We start from the raw sequence: 22,423 nt of genomic DNA on the forward strand, positions 1-22,423 counted from the left end.
GAGCTAATCAATAAAGTAAAGTAAGGTTAAAATGTAATTGCACTTGTATCTATGATTAAATTTAAAGTCACTTCTTTATAATCTTGCTTTATTTTTTTCCTTCTATTTTTCTTCTACTTTTTTTCTTTGTAAACTTTTAGCTTTTTCTTTTTTTCTTCCTTTCCTTTTTAAAGTTTGTATTAGTTCTTACTGTTGTTAAAGCTTACAATAAAGATAGACAGGAAAAATGAAATAAAAAGCTGGTTTACAGCCTTGGGCTGATCCTGCAAAGTTATTCTCTGATAATACTAGAAAATGACAGAGATAATTTCAAAAGAACTGCCACAGGCATATATTAATTAAACTTGTCTGTTGGATTATACATAACACTTCAGTGACTGTTTTCCACATTACAGTTCTTAGGCAATTTTCAAGTCCAAAGTCTCGTCAAGGCACCTTAACATCATAAACGACCAATTTTAGGAACATATATCTCCATTTGCAAGTATGAACCCATTGGTATAAGAACTGCCCTGAATTATCCTTTATGATGCTTACTCTAACATAATTAAAAAAACAACAACCCACAAGCAGAGTTTATCTTATCTGTTATGTTTTCAAACTCTCCCTACTTAAATCCAATACAAATTCCAGAACTTTAGCCCAAATGTTTCTTTGAATTTTCACTTTCTGGAAATCTGCCATAAATTTGCCATTTAGCTAGATGTAGACTTCATGGACTTTGAGGATATCTGCCATGCAAATATAAAATTAAGTTCTAAATCTCAGACTGTACAAAGCCTGAAAATTAAATGGCCATCATGTTATAAAGACCTGACATGGCTACAACCTATGGGTGACAAAAAAAAAAAAGACTTATCCATGTAGAGAATTGTGCCTTAGATTTTCCAGAAGAAATCTGCTAAGTATCCCCAGCAAAATAAAACATCAATTGTTTTAAAGAATCAAGTGAAGACAGTACAAGACTATGTTAGAAAACTGGCTTGAGAACAGGAAAAACTCTAGTCATAGTTGGAAATATGTCAAATTTTAAAAAGTCGTAAGTATTCTAGAGGCCACTTTTGGGTCTTCAAGTTTTAACTCAATCCATTTGCAGATTATTCAGATGAGCTGCTATCCTCTTTGTTATTTAAAAAAGAAGCTGAAATAATAGTTTCAGTCATCTTTGCAACCAAACAGTGCTGTGTCTGTACTAAAGCTACCCGATTTTGTTCTCAGCAAGGGGCTCAAAAATTATCCTTTGGTTATATGAAAAATGGGAACGGTGCTTTAGAAGAATATGTCCAAACAGTCCTTTGATTTTAATAAATGCCACATGGAGGCCATACAACCATTCAAATACAGAAAGTCATGATATAGCAAGCCAAAATATTGGCCCACCCAGTTTGGTACTGCTTTCTCTAATCTGGAATAGGTTCATTAGAGATTTTAAACAATGGTCATTGTTTCCAGTCCAGCTGACTTGCATTCTCTCTTCTGAGTTCATAGGATGTACCCTACCACTTATGTTATGGCCTGAGAAATGGTCACTCTCTGAAACACGGCATCAGTTTGGTTTAGCAGTTAAGGCACCAGACTAGAAACCAGAAGACTGTGAGTTCTAGTCCTGCCTTAGATGTGAAAGTCAGCTGAATGACTTTGAGCCAATCACAAGAAGTTCTAGTATGTCTTAGTTACGAAACTTGGCTGAATGATTTGGAACCAATCACCAGGAGACTGTGAGTTCTAGTCTGGCTTTAGGGATGAAAGCTGGTTGGGTGACTTCGGCCCAATCACTCTGCCTCATCTCAACCCACCTCATAGGGCTGTTGTGGTGGGAAAAATAGGAGAAGGGCGAGCATAAGGTATGTTTCCCACTTTTGAGTTATTATAAAAAAATAATAAAAGAGGGTTCATAAACAAAGACAACTAGGGGACTGGAGGCTAAAACATATGAAGAACGGTTGCTGGAATTGGGGAATGTCTAGTGTAATGAAAAGAAGGAGCAGGGTGACATGATAGCAGCGTTCCAGTATCTCAAGGGTTGCCCCGAAAAAGACAGAGTCAAGCTATTCTCCAAAGCACCTGAGGCAGGATGAGAAGCAATGGATGGAAACTAATCACGGAGAGGAGCAACCTAGATTTAAGGAGAAATTTCCTGACAATTAGAACAATTAACCAGTGGAACAACTTGCCTCCAGAAGCTGTGAATGCTCCAACACTGGAAGTTTGTAAGAAGAGATTGAACAACCATTTGTCTAAAGAGGGCTTAGCAGGGGGGTGGACTAGAAGTCCTCCAAGGTCCCTTCCAGCTTATTCTATTCTATTCCATTCCATTCCATTCCATTCCGATAAAAACAAATCATTTCTTATTTTCAGTTTGTATTTACAGCTTACAATTAAAAATATTACATAAAAGTTTGTTAACACATATTGAAACCCTCTTCTGGCATTGTGATTTATAAAATGGTCTGCCCATCGAAATGATTGGATCTGACATATTTCCAACTTACTCTTTGAAATATGCTCTCTGCTTTGGTCAACTCACAGGAATTTTGACATCCTGAATTGACCACGTTTGTTAAATGATTGTTCCTCTCCCAAAAGGAAGAGTCCCCAGTTGAGTGAAAACAATGGGAAATTTGGGACAAGTTTTCCACATCCACCACAGTGGCCATTTGAAATGGGAAGCTTTTGAATTTTTTTTTTTTTCAAAAGCACATGCTATTTGCCAGAATTGTGCTTTCTAAGTGCTATGCGGGAATGGCCTGAAGATATGGCTCACTGAGAAAAACTATAGTCTATTTGAAGTACATTTTAAGAAGGGAGATGCTCAATCTAATTAACTTTTCCTTCATGGTAGAGTCTGCCCTGAAAACTCTTAATACCGGCTATTGAATTTATTTAGCTTACATCTGATTTGCCTAAGGATGCACACAAAGATGTTTAAGCAGTTCATGATTTAGTTGGATGCTGGTCTTACATTCTTCCTGACTACTAAAGCTTTACTAATATGGTACTCAACAAATCCTTTTCAGAAGATCTATTACAGACAGTTGAAGGAGCTGATTGCTTTGCTTTTCCTTATAACAACAAGATCCGCTGCCTTGGGGATCTAATTATCAGTATTCTACTTGTACCACAGGAGCAAGGTCATACTGGTCAGATACACTTAAAAGAAGCCAATTTTGGCTTATAGATTCTTAAAAGTTACTTACATTTTCCACCAATAGCATGTATGTGTATGTTAGAAATTTTAAATGCTTTTCAGTTTGAAAACTGCCAAAAGTCTAATGAGTAGGAAGTATACAAATATTTGTTTATTTCTCACAAATATAGGTGTGTCCCAGGATAATGTTGTAGGATCTAATCTGGGTCGGTCACTGGGACCAGAGGTTTTATCTCTGTGCTTTTGGACTCGTGCTAGAACCCATCTTCAGGGAACTTCTCACTAGAAGAGTGTGTGCTGTTCTCTGTGTGGTATTTATAGTACCTGTTGTAAGTAGCTTTTTAGATGTTGATTGGGGTATGTTGATGGCTGGCTTTTAAGTCAATAGCTGGCGTTTGTTGTGCTGTCCAGCACCCACCTTCTAAGTAGCTGATAGGCTGATGGTATTGACCAACAAGGGGCCTATTTCCCAGGCTTCGATCATTTCCCTGGCTGTTTTATGCCCGCTCGCCCAACAAACTTAGTAGCTGCAAAACTGTATGTGTCTATGATCACTGCAGTGTGAGGCTACCGATGAGTTCAGATCTCGTCTGACCACTCGCTTGTGCTCTTGTATTGTTTACTTTTATTTATCAAATTTATGCACTGCCCACCTCATTACCTAAGTGACTCTTAATTGTAAGCAAACAAATAAATTGTCCCAAAGGTGCTTTTTCAAAAGGCAACTGGACTTCTGTTTTTTCCCTGAAGACATTTTGCTTCTCATCCAAGAAGCTTCTTCAGTTCTGGCTGAATGGTGAAGAACCTTGCAGTCATCTGGTCATTAGCACTCTTTCTGAGGGTCATTGAGGCCACTTGGAGGTTTATTTCTGTCCTCAGGGTCACCTGAAAGTGCAACCTTCTTGGAACTGCTGAAAGGATTGTGTTGTAAACAGGAGTTAGGCGGTGTCGTATCCCTTCCCCTCTGCTGGAAGAGGGCTGTTCAATCTCAATATAAATGGCCTCTTTGACCCCTCTTTCAAACTAGAGGTCCTCTCTGTCCAGAATATGGACTTTGCGCTCTTCAAAAGAGTGACCTTTATCTTTCAAATGCAGATGGACTGCTGAATCTCGTCCTAATGGGTTTGTTCTCCTATGTTGTCCCATGCGTTTGGTGAAGTGATTTATTTGTTTTTCTCCAATGTACAAAAGTCCAACTAACTTCTGAAAAAGCACTGTTGGGACAACCATGACCTGGTTGACTGAGAATCTCCACAGAGATGTAAAGAAACTGTACTTCTGCTGCACTGTAGATTCCAGAGGAGTACATTATAAATGTCCTTTTATCCTAACTAGGGCTAGTTTCATCATCATCTAAGCACAGGAAACACTTCCATCTTAATTCTTTCTTTATGCATATGAAATGGACATTTAAAAGCATGGACTAAAGTCATGATCAGGAGATGAAAGACTGAAAGACATGTGAATATATTATATATGAACATGAACAAACTGTAACTTTTAAGCACAGATTTTGCATGTTTTTGTGAGTGAATGATAACCACTTTTTTACACTTTGGTAAACAAGAGATTACTGCCTTTTGAAATTAAAAATTTTAAATCAGATTTTGGTAGTTAAATATTAGAATAGTTTCCCCTCCCCCCCAAAAAATTGTCTTTTATCCACCCAAGACTAACCTGGTGTTGATGGTCTTTCCAGCATATTCAAATGATGGTAGATAAAAGCTTGACTGTCATGAACCGTGTCCATATCAATCTCTTCTTCTTCTTGGGAATTTGAAAACTGCAATATTAGAAAACAAACACAACCAAAACATATATAAGGAGTGCTAATCACCAGCTAAAATGTGGCTTTTTTTTCTTTTCCACACCTATGGAAAATAATTATAATAATCAAGCTGGTTTAAAAACAAAGATCTTGGTTTTTAAAACAGCCTAATTTCATTTACTGTCAATTGCTCCTAGAATGAGAACTATTTGTTTATGCACCTTGAGATATGGTTATTAATACAAATGTAAAAATGCAGCAGACAATGGGTTACTTAGTCTGATCCTTTTGGTATTAAAAATTTCTTAGCACTATGGGACAGATGAAGATACCATGTTTCCCTGAAAATAAGACTCAGTCTTACAATTTTTTTGCCACCAAAAGAGGCACCAGATCTTATTTACTGGGGGTGTCTTCCCCTGACTCATCTTGTGGTGGCGGCGGCACTGACAGCGCCACCCAGCAGGGACCCGCTACCTGCCCACTTCTGCAACTGCTTGTCACCACTTGCGCGCATCGCTCCTGGTCTCCATTTTGCTGTCGGATTCCTTCAGGAAAGGCCTTCAGCCAATCGATCCAGAGCTCTGTTATCGGCTGCAGACGCCTTTCCGGAAGGGCCTCTGATGGCTAAACGAAAGCTGGGGGCGACGCGCACGTCAATCGGGACCTTCTTTCTTGCCTGCAGAGGCCTTTCCAGAAGGCCTCTGATGGTGAAACAAGGCCGGGGGGTGCTGTGAACATCTATCCGGAGCCAGTTTCTCAGCTGCAGAGGCCTTTCCTGAAGACCTCTGACAGCAAAACAGAGGCCAGGGGCAATGCATAGAAGCGGTGGCAAGTGGCCGCAGAAGTGGGCCGGCAAGGCAAGGCAGGTGTTGGGGTGTGCAAGGCCTGGTAAGTAGGGCAGCTCCACTCCACCCAAGCTTGATTCTTACCCATGTTCCTTGCCCCACCCTGTGCACCCTAGAATGGGTGGCGTGTTAATCATGACTTATTTGGGGGATAGGGCTTATATTGGGCGCACATGTAAAAATCAAGGTAGGGCGTACTTTTGGGATAGGTTGTATTTTCAGGAAAACACGGTACTAGATATAGTAGTGTCAAAAGCTACTCGGAGTATCTTATGTAGTCCATAACTCAAAGAATTATGTGATAAAATACAAGCCATCTTTCAAAAGGGGCTGGATTTTTTTTCACAGGCAAATATAGAACGATATAAGGGATATCTGATGTTTAAGACTGGAGCATGCACGGTTCTCCCACTATCTCCCATCGTCCTACCCTTATTTTGAGCTTGACTTTGCTGTCTTCGGTCTTCTCAAGTATCTGTCCAGGTTCCAGTGGAGACCCAAGAGGTGTATCAGCTTTCCTCTTCAACCCCTGCTGATGTGGAAGGGGAAGGATTGATGTTTCCTTAATAAGGTGATCATCTTCCTTGAGAAGCAATTAAAAAATTTAATTTGGAAATATTAATAATAGTGGTATAACAAGTATATAAACAACAATTCTAAATTATTGGGAACTGAATGTAATACATTTGGGGTCCTTTACAATATCAGCTGTAGGAGTAATTCTTCAGAACAAAAATGCAATTATTCCTACTGGACACAATGGAATGAGCTGTCATCCTCCCAAACCAGCCAAATCATAAATATGTTACTAAACAATAACAGGCATTCCTTATTTTTTAATGGGATATTAGACCCCTAGACGTATAAGATTCCTAGGAGAATAGTGGAGGGGAGAGGTTATTATTAATCATATTATGACCAATGTCAAAACAAAGCTACTTTTATAAGTTGAGCTGTACAAGTAAGATTCTTAATACAGCCTTTTACTGAAAGGACGTGTTTTGCTAATAAAAAAAAAAGGACATCAGCCTAGAGCAGTGGTGGCTAACCTTTTTGGGCTTCTGTGCCAAAATTTGTGCGCACACTGGCACTCGCGTGCTCACATGCCAGCACCCAGAAGAGAATGTGCCCCCCATGCCCCCTGCACATGCTTGCACAATCCCCCCACGCCGCCCCTTTACCCACAATGCACCTCACAGCTGATTTTTGGCCAGTTTGAGGCCTTTTTTGGCCTCCCAGAGGCTTGAAAAAAACCTCTGCAGGCTTTTTAGGCCGAATAATCGGCCCGTTCATCACTTCCGGTTGTGACGAAATGGGCCTATTATTTGGCCTAAAAAGCCTGCAGAGATTTTTTTCAAGCCTCTGGGAGGCCGAAAAAGGCCTCAAACCAGCTGAAAATAAGCTGTTAAGCACGTGCATGCGCAGTGAGGTGAGTTTGCCTGCAGCTCACGTGCTGGCACAAATGGCTCTGTGTGCCACCTGTGGCACGCGTGCTATAGGTTCGCCATCACAGGCCTAGAGGAAAAAGCCAAGCCACATTTGTTTATGCTTGTCACCACTTGTCATGTGGCAATTTATTACCCAGACTGATACCTTAACATCTGTGCCATCGTTTATGGAGGCTTCCCTCCCCCTAAGGGTCAAGTCTTCTATGGATAGGATACAGGCACAGTGTTCACTTTTTGTAGCAACTTGGATGAGGAATAATTAAATTACAGCCTGATTAAATAAATGGCCTAGAGGAGGGTGGAGACTAGCTTTGGTCAAGGGAAGCAGGCTGCAATGAGATCAGGAGAATAGTGGGGGAGAGAGGTTATTATTAATCATGTTATGACCAATGTCAAAACAAAGCTACCTTTATAAGTTGAGCTGTACAAGATTCTTAATACACGGTTAAAAACGGAGGCCCCTGAATTCACTTACTGTGCTTTGGAAGCCAACTATTTGACCCAGAGAGTTTGGATTGTTAGGAGGTTCCGGGCCATTTGCTCCAGGCTCAGGGATTATCGTCGGGTTCAGCACAGCTTTCTTTTCTTTGAGGTTAAGGACCAAGCCTAGCTCTGGCAGAGGCAAACAGGAAGGCCTGCTAAGACCAAACAGGGTGAAGTACAGGTCGACAGCACCACAGCGCAGCCTCCAGTCATGGCATGTACCTTGGGGAGCAGAGAGGGAGAGAGCAAAGAGTCATCTTTACAGACACGATGCCTTCTGCTGTACCATCCACAGCAAGGGGAAAGAGCTCTCAAAAAGGTATCAACTTCACCTCTACAGGTAGTCCTAGAGGTTATGACATTGGGACTGGGATTGCCAATGTGAAGCACAATTTTGAATGACTGCACTGCTTAGCAATGACGATCCAACAACTGGTAACTCCAGGTTGAGGGCCGTTTAAGGGAGAAGCAGAGAAATTCCCAGGTAAAGGAAATAGGGCGGCTGCAGAGAGGTGGGAGATGCCCAATGCTGACCGCGCACAAGTTGGGAGAGGGGGATGCTGCGGTGTGGCACAAGCTCAGGAAGGTCAGGGAAGGAGGACACAAGGTGCTTACAAGAGGAAAAAGGCTGGCAAGAGAGGGCATGGGTACAGGCAAGGGCAGACGGGTCTAGGAAGGAGGGCACTGGTGGATGCCTCCAAGCACAGTGAGGGCCAGGAAATAGGATGTGTGTGTGTGTGTGTGTGTGTGTGTGTGTGTGTGTGTGTACGCGTGCGCGCATAGGGAGGCCCAGGAGGGCATTTGTGGGTGCATGCCCATTAGCAAAGGATAGAAGAAGAGTGAGGTACATTTGAATTAACAGAAGGGAGGGAGGAGAGTGCTGTACAAGTACATGAAGGCACAGGAAGGACATTGCTGGTGGGTGCATGTATGCAGCAAAAGAGGGAAGGAGAGTATGGCATATGCAAAAAAAGAAAGGTGTGTGTGTGTGTGTGTGTGCGCGCACGCGGGGGGGAGAGTTACCTGAGCAAATTGCAACTTCCCTTTTTGGCTTCCCCACTGTGTGAGCCTGCAAGGTTGCAAATGGTGATCAAACTCAAGGCGTCACATTGCTCTCACATAATGTTTTCCCCTTAACGGAGCTGGGGTGGGCGTGGCCTGTGCGTGATGCATGCGGGCCGCCAGTTTGACACTCCTGGATCACGATTGCGGGACATTGCCACCGGCATAAGTAAAAACTAGTTGACAAGCGCCAGAATTTTGTTCATGGGAAAGCCGGGGAACTGAAACGGCTGGAACTTCCAAGAACCAGACAGAAGTCCTTTCATTCAGCACCAGTTGCAACTTCAAACCGTTGCTGAACAAATGGCTGTAACTCAAGGACTGATACCATTTTGTAAACAACGAGCATTCTGACCGAACATTAGCAAGAAATAACTAGCAATGTTGTTTTTACTTCTTATGCTTAACTGACAAAATATTCATTGTATTTTTTATTAAATACTTCCAACAAATGGACATTAAATATATTAACTATGGGCTACCAACTGCAGTTAGAACTGGCAAATCTGCCACTAAGGGATGCGGTCATAAAGTGAAATGCCACGTGACTGCACCTGACTTATATCAGATCCAGTTGCCAGTTGTTAAATGAATCGCTTTGAGTCTTCAAGCACATCATGTTACAGTGACTTGCAATTTCCCACTGGCTTCCCCACTATCTTTGCTTGTTGAAAGCCAGCTGACAATCATGTGATCGCTGGAAGCTGCAACTATCATAAATGCACGCTGGTTGCGAAGAGCCCAATTCATATTCACAAGACTGCAACAACTGTGGCTTTGAGGACCAATCAGAAATCTCCCATTTTCCACAACGTTGTAACTTCAAACAGTTGCTGAACAAGCGTTCAGTAAGTGAGGACTGCATGTACAGTAGTCACATCTTACACTGAAACAAGTTGAGATTTTAAAAGGTCAATTCCTCTATATGCTCTGTGTGTGTGCACATGCACAGGCGGATCTATGGGTGTGGGTGTGTAATATTATACCGGTAGATGTAAACCTATAGACATAGGTTTATTAGTCATTAGCTTTAATGACTATACATTTAGTAGCGTGCAAGGTCAAGAAAAGATATATTTATAATATGGGAAGCAATAATATTTTGAAATATGCAAATAAATTTGCAAAAGGAAAAAAGTCACACAAGATTAAAGTCATATCATAAATGTTTTGAAATATGTTATAAACAATTGGTCAGGTGAAAATCAATTTTTACACCCTTGGAAAAACAAGTTCTGTTATACAAACAGACACACAGACACACACATACACACACCAGTAATAGAACTCTGGCGCAGCATTTTTCTTCTCTAAAGTATTGTGTATTTAAAAAGAGCATCTTACTAGGAAAAGTTCCACTCATGCTTTGCTTGCAAAAACTCTTTAATTTTTTTAAAAAATCCAGACCATATTTTTATACGAATGATTAATCTGAGATTTAAAAAAACCCAAGGAGTTGTTATGGGAATAAGAGGTGCCACTGTACACCACTTCCTGGGAGGGGTGAGTGGGAAAAGACTGCCTCCATAATCAGAAGTATGTTTCGCCTCTCTAGGAAGCAGGATGTTAGACCTCTGAAACCAGAAGTGCCATATAAACACAAAGGCACACTTCAATTTATCTAACTCTCACAAATTTCTTAATCCCATCTAAGGCAGTAGCCATTGCTACAACTTGTGGCAACAAATTAATATGCGGGTAGATTCCCCTCGGTGCCAGACCCAATCCTAATCAAAGTAATTTGAAACAAAGAACATGTGTGTCAATATGTAAGATTTAAGTTCAGAGACAGGTTGTGTGAAGGGCTGAAAAGGGGAGAACAGCCTCCTCTCGGTTCTGCTGATGGAAATGGTTCTATCAGGAGAAAGTCTTAACTGCATAAAAACTAACTTCATCCTCAATGAACAGTTGAACAAGCTTGCTGAATATTATTATTTATATATCGTCCCTCATTATATAAGAAGGACTCAGCATCTGAAGATTTTGATCACCTCTGGCCCTGTCAATTATGATAATGCTTCTTAGAGAAATCAGTGGATTTTATTGATGTGACATTTCTTTTCCAAGTTCAGCTGAATTTCGAAGAAGCCTACCCTAAGGATCAAACTGAGCCATTAGTTCACTATTACAAAAGCAAACCCAGTACACGATGGGGGTCATTTCCATTTATAGTATACCTGGAATAATGTTTATTGCAGAACTGACTAAAAGACAAAGTCTATGTTGGAGGAAAGTGTGCAGGAATTAAGTCCAAATAAGTTCCATTTGTGTGCTTTAGACTATAATGGCATAAGGTAAATTCTGAACATATATAAAAATGTATGTTCAACCTTAGTCTGTATATCAAGAGAATGTCTGGGAAACATCCAGTATATACAGTAAATAAGGCAGTAAGTACATACTGCTTTGAGTATCATGCTAGAAAAGAATATGAATTTAATAAAAGAAGACCTTCTAAAATCAGTAGGACTTAAGAGATAAGCAAATGTAAGTGTAGGGACAGCTGTCTAGTATACATAATGTACCAAAATAAATAATTTATGTTCTATATTATAAAAATTGTAAGTAATTAAGGAAAAGATTTAACCTGAATTCATAAGTTTCCAGAGTTGATCGACCAAAGCTTCATTGCATAAAGGAGATTCCATGTTCTTGGTAAATGGTGGATTCTTTGTCAACATGTTTAATATTTTATGTCTAAAAGAAGACAAAAATCAACTTTTAATCCATACACATTCTAACTTGCAGTTTTTTTTATTTCTTGCACTTTCTCAAATTTTAGAGCAAGTCCTTATCTTTAATATTATAGAGTCAAACTCACTTATTTGCGTTCACAAAGTTTTATGAAATCACATTCTGCAAATATGCCTAATCTTTAAAAAAAATGAGAAAAACCAATAGGGAAAAGAAACTAAACTGTTCAAAGGTTGTCATTATTCAGGTCATTAGGCATACAGACTTGAACTATTATCTCTCTAGCTTAAAATAATCAAGCAAAACATTCAAGAAGTGTATCATTTATCATCTTTGTTGGCAAATACAAACCAGAAACCAAGTACGGTAATATTTTTTTAGTATCCACTTAGAATGATTACTTATTCTGCTCAGAATACACTGTGAGTTGTATGAATTTAAAGGGAAAAAATTATAGGAAAAAATAATAAAGATGAATTTCCATCCTCAAACAACAGAAAGACCTGTCATGCTATATTTTTCAGACTAGTTGAATATGGGCCATTGTTATGAAAAACAGCAAAACTTATTATTTTTTCATCAGTTTTAGGATTTTACTTTAAACAATTCTTACTTCATCTTGAAATGGAAAAGGGCTGCTGTCTTGTTAATTATCTATAATTTAAAACTGAAACTGATAATCTAAACTTATTGACTCAAGCAGTAACTATCTGAATTATACGGCTATAAACTATATTCATATAACACGTGTGAATATAACTTCCTTTAAGACATAGAGCAAGGGTCTTCAAACTTGGCAAGTTTAAGACTTGTGGACTTCAACTCCCAGAATTCCTGAACTAACATGACTGGAGGAGGAATTCTGGGAATTGAAGTCCACACATCTTAAAAATCTCAAGTTTGAAGACCCCTGACATAGTGTCTTGTTTTATACAAACTGATCAATATAATTTAGTCTGGCATGTTGTATGAACTTAGTTATGACTTCAGGATAATGCCGATGTCTTGAGAAACTAAGATGCCTTACAAATCTTTACTCCTGAAAATGGGACTATGGCAAACAGAACCCTATATTTTTTTTCTCCAAGGAAAGAAAACAAATCAGCACATTATATTTTCTAAAAAGAAAAAAGGCAAAATCTTTTGAGATATATAAATCAAAATATTCTTTTTTAACCAGATGGCTAAAAATGAGCTATTGGAAAAAGCAACTTTACATTTAGGATATTTACATGTAAAATAAATAAAAAATCCTGCAATGTTGCTCCCCAAGAAAAGGCTAACCTGACATAGGGCACTGGATCATTCTGGACCATGTTTAGCAGCCACTGCAATTCCTCATAACTTCGGTCAACTATAAGAATAAAAATATGTCCTGTTAAACAAGATGGTCAATCTCACTCATCAAAAGAAATTAGAAAGAGTTCTTGGAGAAGAGGAAAGAAGCTTACTTAAAAAATTTTTTTTTTTTTTTGAGAACAGGCATTATGCTGATGACAGCCAGCAAATGACAGAGAAGCTTCGTTTTTCCAACTTACTATACAAGTGTTTACAAGTTTGAGAACCTTTTGAATGTACAATATTTCTGGGCAAATGTGGTCTAAAATGCAGTTATGAAACAAATGTGATGTTCCAGACTCATTTGTATAATTGGCTTCTCTTTATCTAGTTTTGGGACTTATGTGGAGAACAGATCATGTTCTAGACCAGTGGTCCCCAACCTTTTTGGGCAACAGGGACTGGTTCATGGAGAAAGCTTTTTCCATGGAACGGAGGGGATGTGGTTTTGCGTGCTGGCTGCATACTGTAGATGGGGCTTTGCTTGTTGGTGTGGCCCAGTTGCTGGTATGCCGCAGACCAGTTCCAGTCCACAGACTGGGAATTGCGGATTCTTGTTCTAGATCTTATTTATGCAGAAAGACTGAAAATTCAAGAGTTTACAAATGTCTATGGAGATGTTCAGTCATCCAGATCGTGGTTGTCCCAAAAGTGCTTTTTTTCAGGAGGCAACTGGACTTTCTTTGAAGACGTTTTGCTTCTCAACCAAGAAGCTTCTTCAGCTCTGACTGGATTCTTCCCAGTCCCCACCATCCAATCAGAGCTGAAGAAGCTTCTTGGCTGAGAAGCGAAACGTCTTCAAAGAAAAAACAAGAAAGTCCAGTTGCCTCTTGAAAAAAGCAACTTTGGGACAAGAGTTTACAAACTTTTAAGCAGCACAGTGAAATCTATAAAATTGCAGGAAGAGGTTATTTTCTCCATAGGCTGCCTGATTAACCTAGGGAATAGGATAAAAGAGACATCCTTCCCTGAACATACTGGGACTGCAGAGAGTCACAAAATTCCTGAAGGGCTGATGCGCTGCCTCTATGCATTACAATACAAATACACTGTCAAAAGAACATAAAAGAAATCTGGGAGCTGCTTTTGTTAAAACACACACACACACACACACACACACACACACACACAAAACCACATTATCTTCCCCACCTTTTGTATAGTCAACAACCGCTTCCAAAGCTGCTATTCGAATATCTACAAAATGGCCATATTCTGCATAAGATTTAAAGACAGCAGGATCGCTTGGAACATGTCCGTTTTTCTGCAGGATCCGAATTGCATTTAAACAGCTGTGAAGGAAAGACACAGGGGAAAAAGAAAACAGCTGTAAAATCCAAATTTATAGCCACTGGAAATAAAAGAAACAAAACATATTTTGGCCTGATCAAAACAAACCGAAGAGTATCATAATTTCTGAACTATGGAAAATTCATTGTAGGTAGTTCTCAGTTTACAATGGCAATCAGTACCGGAATTTTTGTCACTAAGCAATAAAGCACAGCTGCATTGTTTAGCTTAGCAGTGGTCCTGATTGTTGTCATTAATCAAATCCCACAATCATTAGGCAAGGCAGCTTTCTGCCGGGTTCCTACAACCAAAGTCAACGGGGAAACTGTTGGGAAGTTGCAAGTGCCAGGCCAGCAGGGGAATAAGTGGTTGCTGTGGGGTGGCGAGGGAGCAAGGGGATATTCAGAAATGGAGAACTGTGCACAGAAGTACAAAGCAGGGTGTGAGGAAGTGTGTAAGAGCACAAGTGGCACAGGTCAAGGTATGAGAGGCAGGGTGGGGCTCCTGGGTCTAACGAGGCGAACAAGAGATGCAGAATGGGTTGGGTGTGCACAAGAAGTGCAGAACATGACAGGCGTGCGAGGAGATGTGCAAGAGGCGTGGCATGGGTTGGGCACATGTGAGGGGCGTGTATGAAAGGCCAGTGTGGTATGGGTGCCAAGAGACTGGGGGGAGAATGCACGGATGGGGAAGACTTACCCCAGCAACTTACAATCTACCTTCCCTTTTGACTTTCTGGGAACGCCAGCAGGAAAGATTGAAAATAGTGACCAGGTCATCAGGCAGGCTACCACTGGTCATAAGCGTAATCTGCCAATCACCCAGATCCCAATCACATGACCACGGGGGTGCTAGTATAGGACCAACCATAACCAACATTCGTTCAGCGTTGTCCTAGCTTCAAAAAGTTGCGGAATGGTCCTAGGTCAATGACTACCTATAATTAATTCTTCAAATTGTGCTTAGTATAATCTTACAGAAGTGTGATGTCAATCAAAAGAAGACTGCTGAAACTTATTGAGAAACATAAAAGCAATTTAACATTTTCACAGTGTTATCCAATACAGCATAGACTCATCTATAGTACGAAAACCCTTGTAAACAAATTATGGAAATAACCCTATATCAAGAATCTTAGCACCTGTGGCTTTGTATTTTTCTCTTTTCTCTTTCTGTCCCCATGCAGGAGATTCCCCTCCTGATTTAAGCTTGTCAAGACACTGTTCTGTGACACAAACAGCATGGGCTGAAACTTTTTTTACAACGGTATAGACCTCTACTTAAAACATCCTTAACTGACTGTCATAAATTGTAACCTTTACCTTCCCTCACAGCTTGTGTAGAAAATAATGTTAAAGAACTACTTTTACAAATGTTTTTAATAACGCTTATTGGTTATTATTCTCGAGAGAGTTTTTTTCTGAGAAAAAAAATTCTAGTCACCTATTAAATTTCTGCTTTGTCTCTCGTGCATTTACTGATAAAAATCAGAACATTGTTAAAAGCACCTTGGTGCATGATTTGAGTGACTGAATCAAGCGGTACAAAGTTAAGGGGGAGGGAACGGGGAATTCATCTAACTTTCTTTCAGATTTAGATTTTCAGAAAATCGTAATATTTCTGTATCCTACCTGACTGTAATTGTGTGTCTGTAACTGGGTAGCAGTTTTTCCATGTTTAAGAATCGGGTGATCTCCTCAAGAATAAGGCGCACATCAGGATTTAAATTGTCCAAAGTCCGGGCTTCATTGTTCACGCTGACTGCAGGAGTTACAGAGTTTGCTAACGCATCAATCAGTTCCGCACGATAATAGTTGTCTGAAAACTAAAGTCAAAGAGTGAAATTTATTAAGATGCAGTGCAGAGTATTACAAAGGACACATTCCATTAAACTGGCTGCTCTAAAAATCAAAGAAAGGAGCTATCAGCACAAATAAACCCCAATGTCCAAATTGGATTTATGCACAAAGAAACTGCTTGTGGGGCTGAACCCAAAGAACTTACTTACTTGTTTTATACCCCTATATCCCTGGAATTGGCTGACACTAAAAATGCATGCAGCAGAAAGTCGCAACGATTTTACGCCAACAGTGAAATGCAACAAGACAGAGCTTTAAATCAGAGGTCTCCAAACTTGGCAACTTTAAGACTTGTCTTAAAAGCTGTCAAGTTTGAGGACCTCTGCTTTAAATAGTAACACTAGTTCATTTGAACTAGCAGTTACAAAGATAAAAAACAACCTTAAAGCTTTACAAATAAGAAAGGCGTCAACTAAGGGATATAAAAAAGGAAACCTTTCCCCAAAGAGCATTCAATAGGCTTCGCACACTGCTTATACAAACACATGCCTACCATCTTTTCAAACTTCTCCAGAAATCTCTAACCTGGACAGTGCAGATCCTGTTTAAATTGTGAACCAATCCTGAAGCTTTCCCACCCCTAAATAATTTGGCTGAAGACTTGGGCACCCCTCCTTATTTTTTCTGTCTTGTATTTACAACTTATTGTTTCTTGCATTCATACCTTTGGCAATGCTCCGCAACATACACAAATACCCAGGAACTTTCCAAAGAACTCCTTTCATTCTTTAAACAACCAAATATTTCATTGCTTTCAATCTTGAATCTAGTCCCCAATTTTAACTCTTGAAGTTATTTAAATATCCTTGACTTTGGACACCAAGTGCCAAAGTCAAGGATATTTTTAGCCATGGAACCCATTGTGGAAACTTCCTAATGTGTAAATCTAAGAATCAGGTGTTTTGGATCTCAAATCCCTTACTAGTTATCTTTATCATCTACTTGTCCTGTCTTAGTGTCTAAACTTTGTACTTGTCCTATAACATAAAATCAATGGAGCCACGAATTAAAAAAAAAAGGCTGTTAATTTAGACAACTTACAACCTTGTTTTTTCTGTTGTCATTGTACTTGATCAGGTCTAAAATGAACATTAAAACCTCTTTAGGACACAGATTGTGAACATCTCTCAGCAAGGCCATTGCAACTGGCATTGTCTGTGGGGGGAAAAACACAAAAGCCTAACTAGTAATTGCTTCAGTTCAAATTTTAGTTAAATCATAAGATTGTACAACTTCATTCCGCCTTCCACATGGTATCCTCTATTTAATTTCACTCCCCAATAGTAAGGTTAGTGTTACACAAAATCCCCGAATAAAATTACTCCTGTGGCTCTATAGTCCCCCATTCTGAAGAAGCGGAGGTGTGAGACTTCATTTAAAAATTGATTTGCAGCATCAGAGCAGATTCTTCGTTGAGTACACTATTTACCAATAAGTAGCTAGGCAGATGGATTGCTATCTCCTGATGAACAAAATGGTTTTGGAAACGGAAGTTTTGTAAACTTTTTATGGCTTTTTTTCCTGGTATTTGTTCAATTTGTACAATTGAACATTTGTATTGCTAAATGAAATGTATTAACGAAATTGTACAGGGTACAAATATAGCAATATATCCCATCCATACTTCCCAACTGATTGACAGCAGGAAATGATAAAGGCCACTAACCATGCAGTTAAGCATGGTATGAGAATATACCAAATTAGACAAGCACAAAGAGATTGGATACAACCACAGACAAGTTGTCCAAACATATCTAATTAAATTTATTTCTGCTTACCTTTGGGCAGAACAATTTAATAAATCAACAATTACCATTTTTCCAATGGATATTTTGTTCTTCTTTGCAAAGAAATGCTACCCCTAACGATGATAACAAATGTATCAAATAACAGCAACTGCTTTTGTTTTTTCCTCTTATTATTCAAATCCATTATTGAACCAACCTCAACTGTGGAAAGCTGTTGAGTTTAGAAAATCAAGTAAGATGATAAACTGCTTTTTTTTTTTTACCTTTTGCAGAAAGTAGCTCTGAAAGTTCATGAAGTTATTGGTTTTCACAATATTTGGACAACTTTTACAACAGAACATTCGAGTGAAGAGAGACTTCATGGCTGGTGGTCCTGTCCATGTACTCACCATGAAATTTGCAATCTGTATAATTAGGAGAGAAAAAAAGAAGCCACATTACTAACAACGTTGCAAAGTTTGGTCTATTGCTACCTCTAAGTGCCAACTTCTCTTTTCATCGTATTTTATTTCCAGCTTGTGGGAAAAAGGAAAAAAAATAGAGGTTTCTCTAAATGAATATCCCTTATTGTTTAAAGGGTTTAGCCTTTCAATTAGCATTTTTCATATCTTCCCACTCTCACATTTGCCTGCTAAATGATTCTTATATATCTGACATGGAATTCTTGAACATGATGGGCAGGGAAGCGGGAGAGGTTGTGCTGTACATTAAAAGTACTGATATCACAAAGGTGTTTTTTAAAGAGGCAACTGGACTTTCTGAAGACGTTTCGTTTCTGTTCCAAGAAACTTCTTCAGCTCTGACTCCTTGCCATCCAGTCAGAGCTGAAGAAGCTTCTTGGATGAGAAGTGAAACATCTTCCAAGAAAAACCAGAAAGTCCAGGTGCCTCTTGAAAAAGCACCGTTGGGACAACCATGACCTGGATGAGTGAGAATCTCCGTAGACCTAAAGCACTGATGCATGCAAAAGGTTTTGCATTTATGTATGAAATCACCAAGAATGTAGTAGTCTCAAAGGTGTTTTTTTTCCAAAAGGCAACTGGACTGTTTTTTTTCCTTGAGGAAAAAGAAGACATTTCATTTTCATCGAAGAAACTTCATTGTTTCTGGCAGGATGGTGGGGAACTATGGAAGGATTAATTCTGACAGGATTGGGGTGGGGCAGTCCAATCTCTTCTTGAAAGTCTCAAGTGATGAAGCTCCCACCACTTCTGAAGGCAAGTTGTTCCACTGATAGATTCCTCTCACTGTCAGAAAATTTCTCCTTATTTCCAGGTTAAATCTCTCCTTGTTCAGTTTCCATCCATTATTCCTTGTCTGGCCTACAAGTGCTATGGGGGGGGTCTTCTTCTTCTTCCTCTCCTCCTTCTCCTTCTCGTTCTTCCCCTCCTCCTCTTCCTTGTCTTCTTGCTCTTCTTCCTCATCCTCTTCTTCTTCCTCCTCCTCCTCCTCTTCCTCAGAAAAATACAGTCCAGCTGCCTTTTGAAAAAAGCACCTTTGAGACTACTACATTCTTGGTGATTGCCTACATAAATGCAACTCATGGCTGGCAGCTTCTTTGTCATTTCAAATATTGTCACTGAGTAATCTTTTTTTGAACATAATTTGCAAACCAAATCTATGAATACACTACTTAAAGCATGGATAGTTTCTCACCGAAATCTTGGACTTACAATCACTCATTTAGTGACTGTTCAAAGTTACAACAGCACTGAAAAAGGTGATTTATGACCATTTTTCACACTTAACGACCACTGCAGCATCCCCATAGTCACGTGATCAAAATCTTGGCAGAGTCCCGAGCTCATGTGATCAGCTTTTGTGATTTTTCTCACAAGCAAAGTTAATGGGGAAGCCAGATTCACTTAACAACCATGTTATTACATTAACAATTGCAGTGATTAACTTAGCAACTATGGCAAAGTGGGCTCCATTGGGGTCATAAGGCAAGGACTGCCTGTAATGTAAATACATTATAACCTCAGTTGATACTTCAGTCAAGGGGAGAGTTTCTACCTGTGGATCATATGTCATTGATCATTTCCCACAATCAATATCTGGATGTAATTATTTTCCTCACATCTATGTTTCAGTAATGCCCTCCCCACTGTACAAAAGCCACATATTCAATCTTGAATATGAAAAGAAGCTAGTCATGGAAGAGGCATCAGCATTACTGATTTCCTCAACATATCCTGCCAATAACCTCAATGAAAATTTCAACCATGCCTCTGCCACCCGGGGAGTTACAAGATCACCCACGAAGAAAGACAATTTGGAATTCAGGATCCTTCCTCCAGTTCCAGATGGAAAACAGACATGGCAGGAAAGCACAGTTAACAGCTGGTCTATTTGCCCCAAAATTCTCTACCAGGACAACCGTTTTAGCGGCTAGTGAATGACTGAAACCTACTCTATTTGAGAACAGAGGACAGTACTGAACGCAAAAGGATTTCTTTAAGCAAAACCTCACCCCAAAAGGTAGCAAAGTAATCCTTTTACTTAATGACAAAAAGGAGGTTATAGCCAGACAGTTGTGTTAAAGTATCTTCCTCTAGTGGGTCAGTTGGCAAACTTCACTGTCGATTCCTATTGTACCCTAATAGTACATCAGATAGTGATGTTGCCCTTTGTGTTTTAATGCCAGTCAAAAGATGGGTGGATTCCCCTGGCTTTGCTTCCTTTCCAACTAAGGTGTCATGCCCCTGTTGGAGACTGACTCTGAGGGAGAGGAGGAACAGCCAACAGGGAGTGGAAGTATGACTCCAGAAGCTGTGGAGGAGGCTGGGGAAGGGCAGAGGCCGGTTGGGCAGTCAGAGGAGGACCCAGGCCCATCCCCTCTCTATTCTTTTTTTTTTTCTTTTGTAAATTTTATTTGAGTTTTCACAAAGAGAAAAAAAATACAAACAAAACATCTTTTTTGAAAGCAGCATAATCCCGGGTTACATTTCTTCGTACAGACACAAATTCAGGTTCATGCTCATTTTTATATTCTATTCCATATCTTATTACTATTTTACATTTTCTGCATAGCTTCTCCCCTCTTTTAATTTTCTCAATTTTATTTTAATTATCTCATCTCAATTCAAATCATTGTATTTATATTTTTTGTCTGTCCTATTTCAGTTATCTATTATCTTTTCTCATTAAACAAAATGTCTCCTGTAGTTACTGGTTGGAGTATGATGCCTTTGTATCTTTTAAGTTTATCCATTTAACTCTTATTTAGGCTTCAATATATACCCTAAAGTTATAACATTCAATATAATACATAACTTCCATTCGGATTCTGCTTGGTACATTCTTAAAATACACACTATATTCTTAAAAAAAGAAAAAAATATAAATGTATGTAATTAAAACAACACATTCCATTCCAATTCAATTCTATCATTAATATTAATATTCATTAAAGTCTTAACTTCTTTAACATTACTTTTCAATTAAATATCATACTTCTATGGGAACAATTATAAGCTTTCCATAATTAATCCCCCCCCCCTTCACTTATATTTTATAAAACACTAACTAATTAAAATGTTCCCGTTCCTTCCTAATTCAATTTTCTCATTTATTTTATTTCACTTATTTTATTAACAAACATTTCACTAAATTACACTAACTATTTTATCCCTCATTTTAATCATACATTGTTTCCAATTTTCTAAAGTTATTTCTATTACTAATATAACAATACAATCTTATGTACCTTTACAGAATCCCTTTTTCAGTTAGATTTTCACCCATTATCTCTAAATAGGTCCTGTTTCTCTATATCTTGCTCCGGTCCTTTGTAACTTCTTTTCCTTTCCTTCTTCCCTTTCTTCTTCTTCTCTCCCCTTTTTACCCACTTGTCTCTCTACCTCTATTTCTCTCTTCTGTATTCCCCTTTTCTGTTGCTTTCCAGTATTATACTTATTTTTTGAATTATTTTTCTTTTCTTTGGTTGTTTTTTTAAGTCTTAAATTCTCCATTCTCTTTCCCCGCTTTCCTTTTTCTTCCCCACATAAAATTACTTGCTCATTAAAGATGGCTTCTTCTTTGTCCCAGTCTTCTTGTTTTGCAGATGTTTCTTGTTGTTTCTCATAGTTCCAAATCTCCATTTCTAAGAATTGAAAAACGAAGCCAAAAGAACCCTTCCCTTCTTGTGCATCTTCTTTGTACTTTATAAGTTCCATTTTCAATTCATCAAGAAGTGGTGCCATTGTATAAATTTTTAAACAAACACCCGATTAATTTTAGTCATTCAAATGTAATAACCAAGAATCCAAAGATCACCAAATAATCCAAATACATGCAAGCTGTTTCTTTTTGCTCTTTTTTTTTCACTTTCTCTTCCTGGGGTTACTGTTTAGTTACAAAGTTCTGATTTGAAGTCTCTTCGGCGACAGACAGAAATCTGTGATCGTGTGCGGTTTCGGTCTGGGCTTGCCGCTGGAGCGCCCCGAGCCAGCTGGTTTCGGGGCTAAGCCACCCTGTAGAGTTGGTGAAGAGGGGGGAGACCGCCAGCAGGGTCGAGGAGAGCAGCATCTCTCCTCCTCAGCTCACCATTACTCCCTTTCCCGAAGGCGGTTGCAGAGGTGGTCAGAAATGGCCACCACAAAGAAGAATTCAACCAGAAAAGAATGTGCAGGAGGAAGATAAGAAGTGACAGTTTTGGCTGACCGGGTTAAATTGTAAAAGCAACAACTAAGGTACTCTGGAATTTAAACTTACAAAAAATAACATCGCTCCCAA

At 39.1% G+C, this 22,423-nt stretch overlaps 1 protein-coding gene across 8 annotated transcripts in view; it reads right to left on the bottom strand.

Moving 5' to 3' along the window:
* TAF2 (TATA-box binding protein associated factor 2) overlaps window positions 1–22,423 on the bottom strand; it is a 61,984-nt gene that overhangs the window by 9,910 nt on the left and 29,651 nt on the right. For 4 of the 8 annotated variants that reach the window (XM_087931658.1, XM_087931656.1, XM_087931660.1 and 1 more), the window contains exons 17-25: window positions 17,950–18,090; window positions 16,980–17,093; window positions 15,711–15,904; window positions 13,942–14,081; window positions 12,736–12,805; window positions 11,345–11,454; window positions 7,688–7,917; window positions 6,195–6,347; window positions 4,826–4,931 (exon numbers count right to left, since the gene is read on the bottom strand). In XM_087931658.1, coding sequence (XP_087787784.1) covers window positions 4,826–4,931; window positions 6,195–6,347; window positions 7,688–7,917; window positions 11,345–11,454; window positions 12,736–12,805; window positions 13,942–14,081; window positions 15,711–15,904; window positions 16,980–17,093; window positions 17,950–18,090 — 1,258 coding nt within the window. The remainder of the gene's footprint in view (window positions 1–4,825; window positions 4,932–6,194; window positions 6,348–7,687; window positions 7,918–11,344; window positions 11,455–12,735; window positions 12,806–13,941; window positions 14,082–15,710; window positions 15,905–16,979; window positions 17,094–17,949; window positions 18,091–22,423) is intronic. The other 4 variants (XM_087931657.1, XM_087931662.1, XM_087931661.1 and 1 more) reach the window with 1 other exon arrangement.

This window comes from Pseudonaja textilis, chromosome 3 (genome assembly GCF_049901715.1).
Source record: "Pseudonaja textilis isolate UNSWEBS1 chromosome 3, rPseTex1.2, whole genome shotgun sequence".
Classification (NCBI taxonomy): domain Eukaryota; kingdom Metazoa; phylum Chordata; class Lepidosauria; order Squamata; family Elapidae; genus Pseudonaja; species Pseudonaja textilis.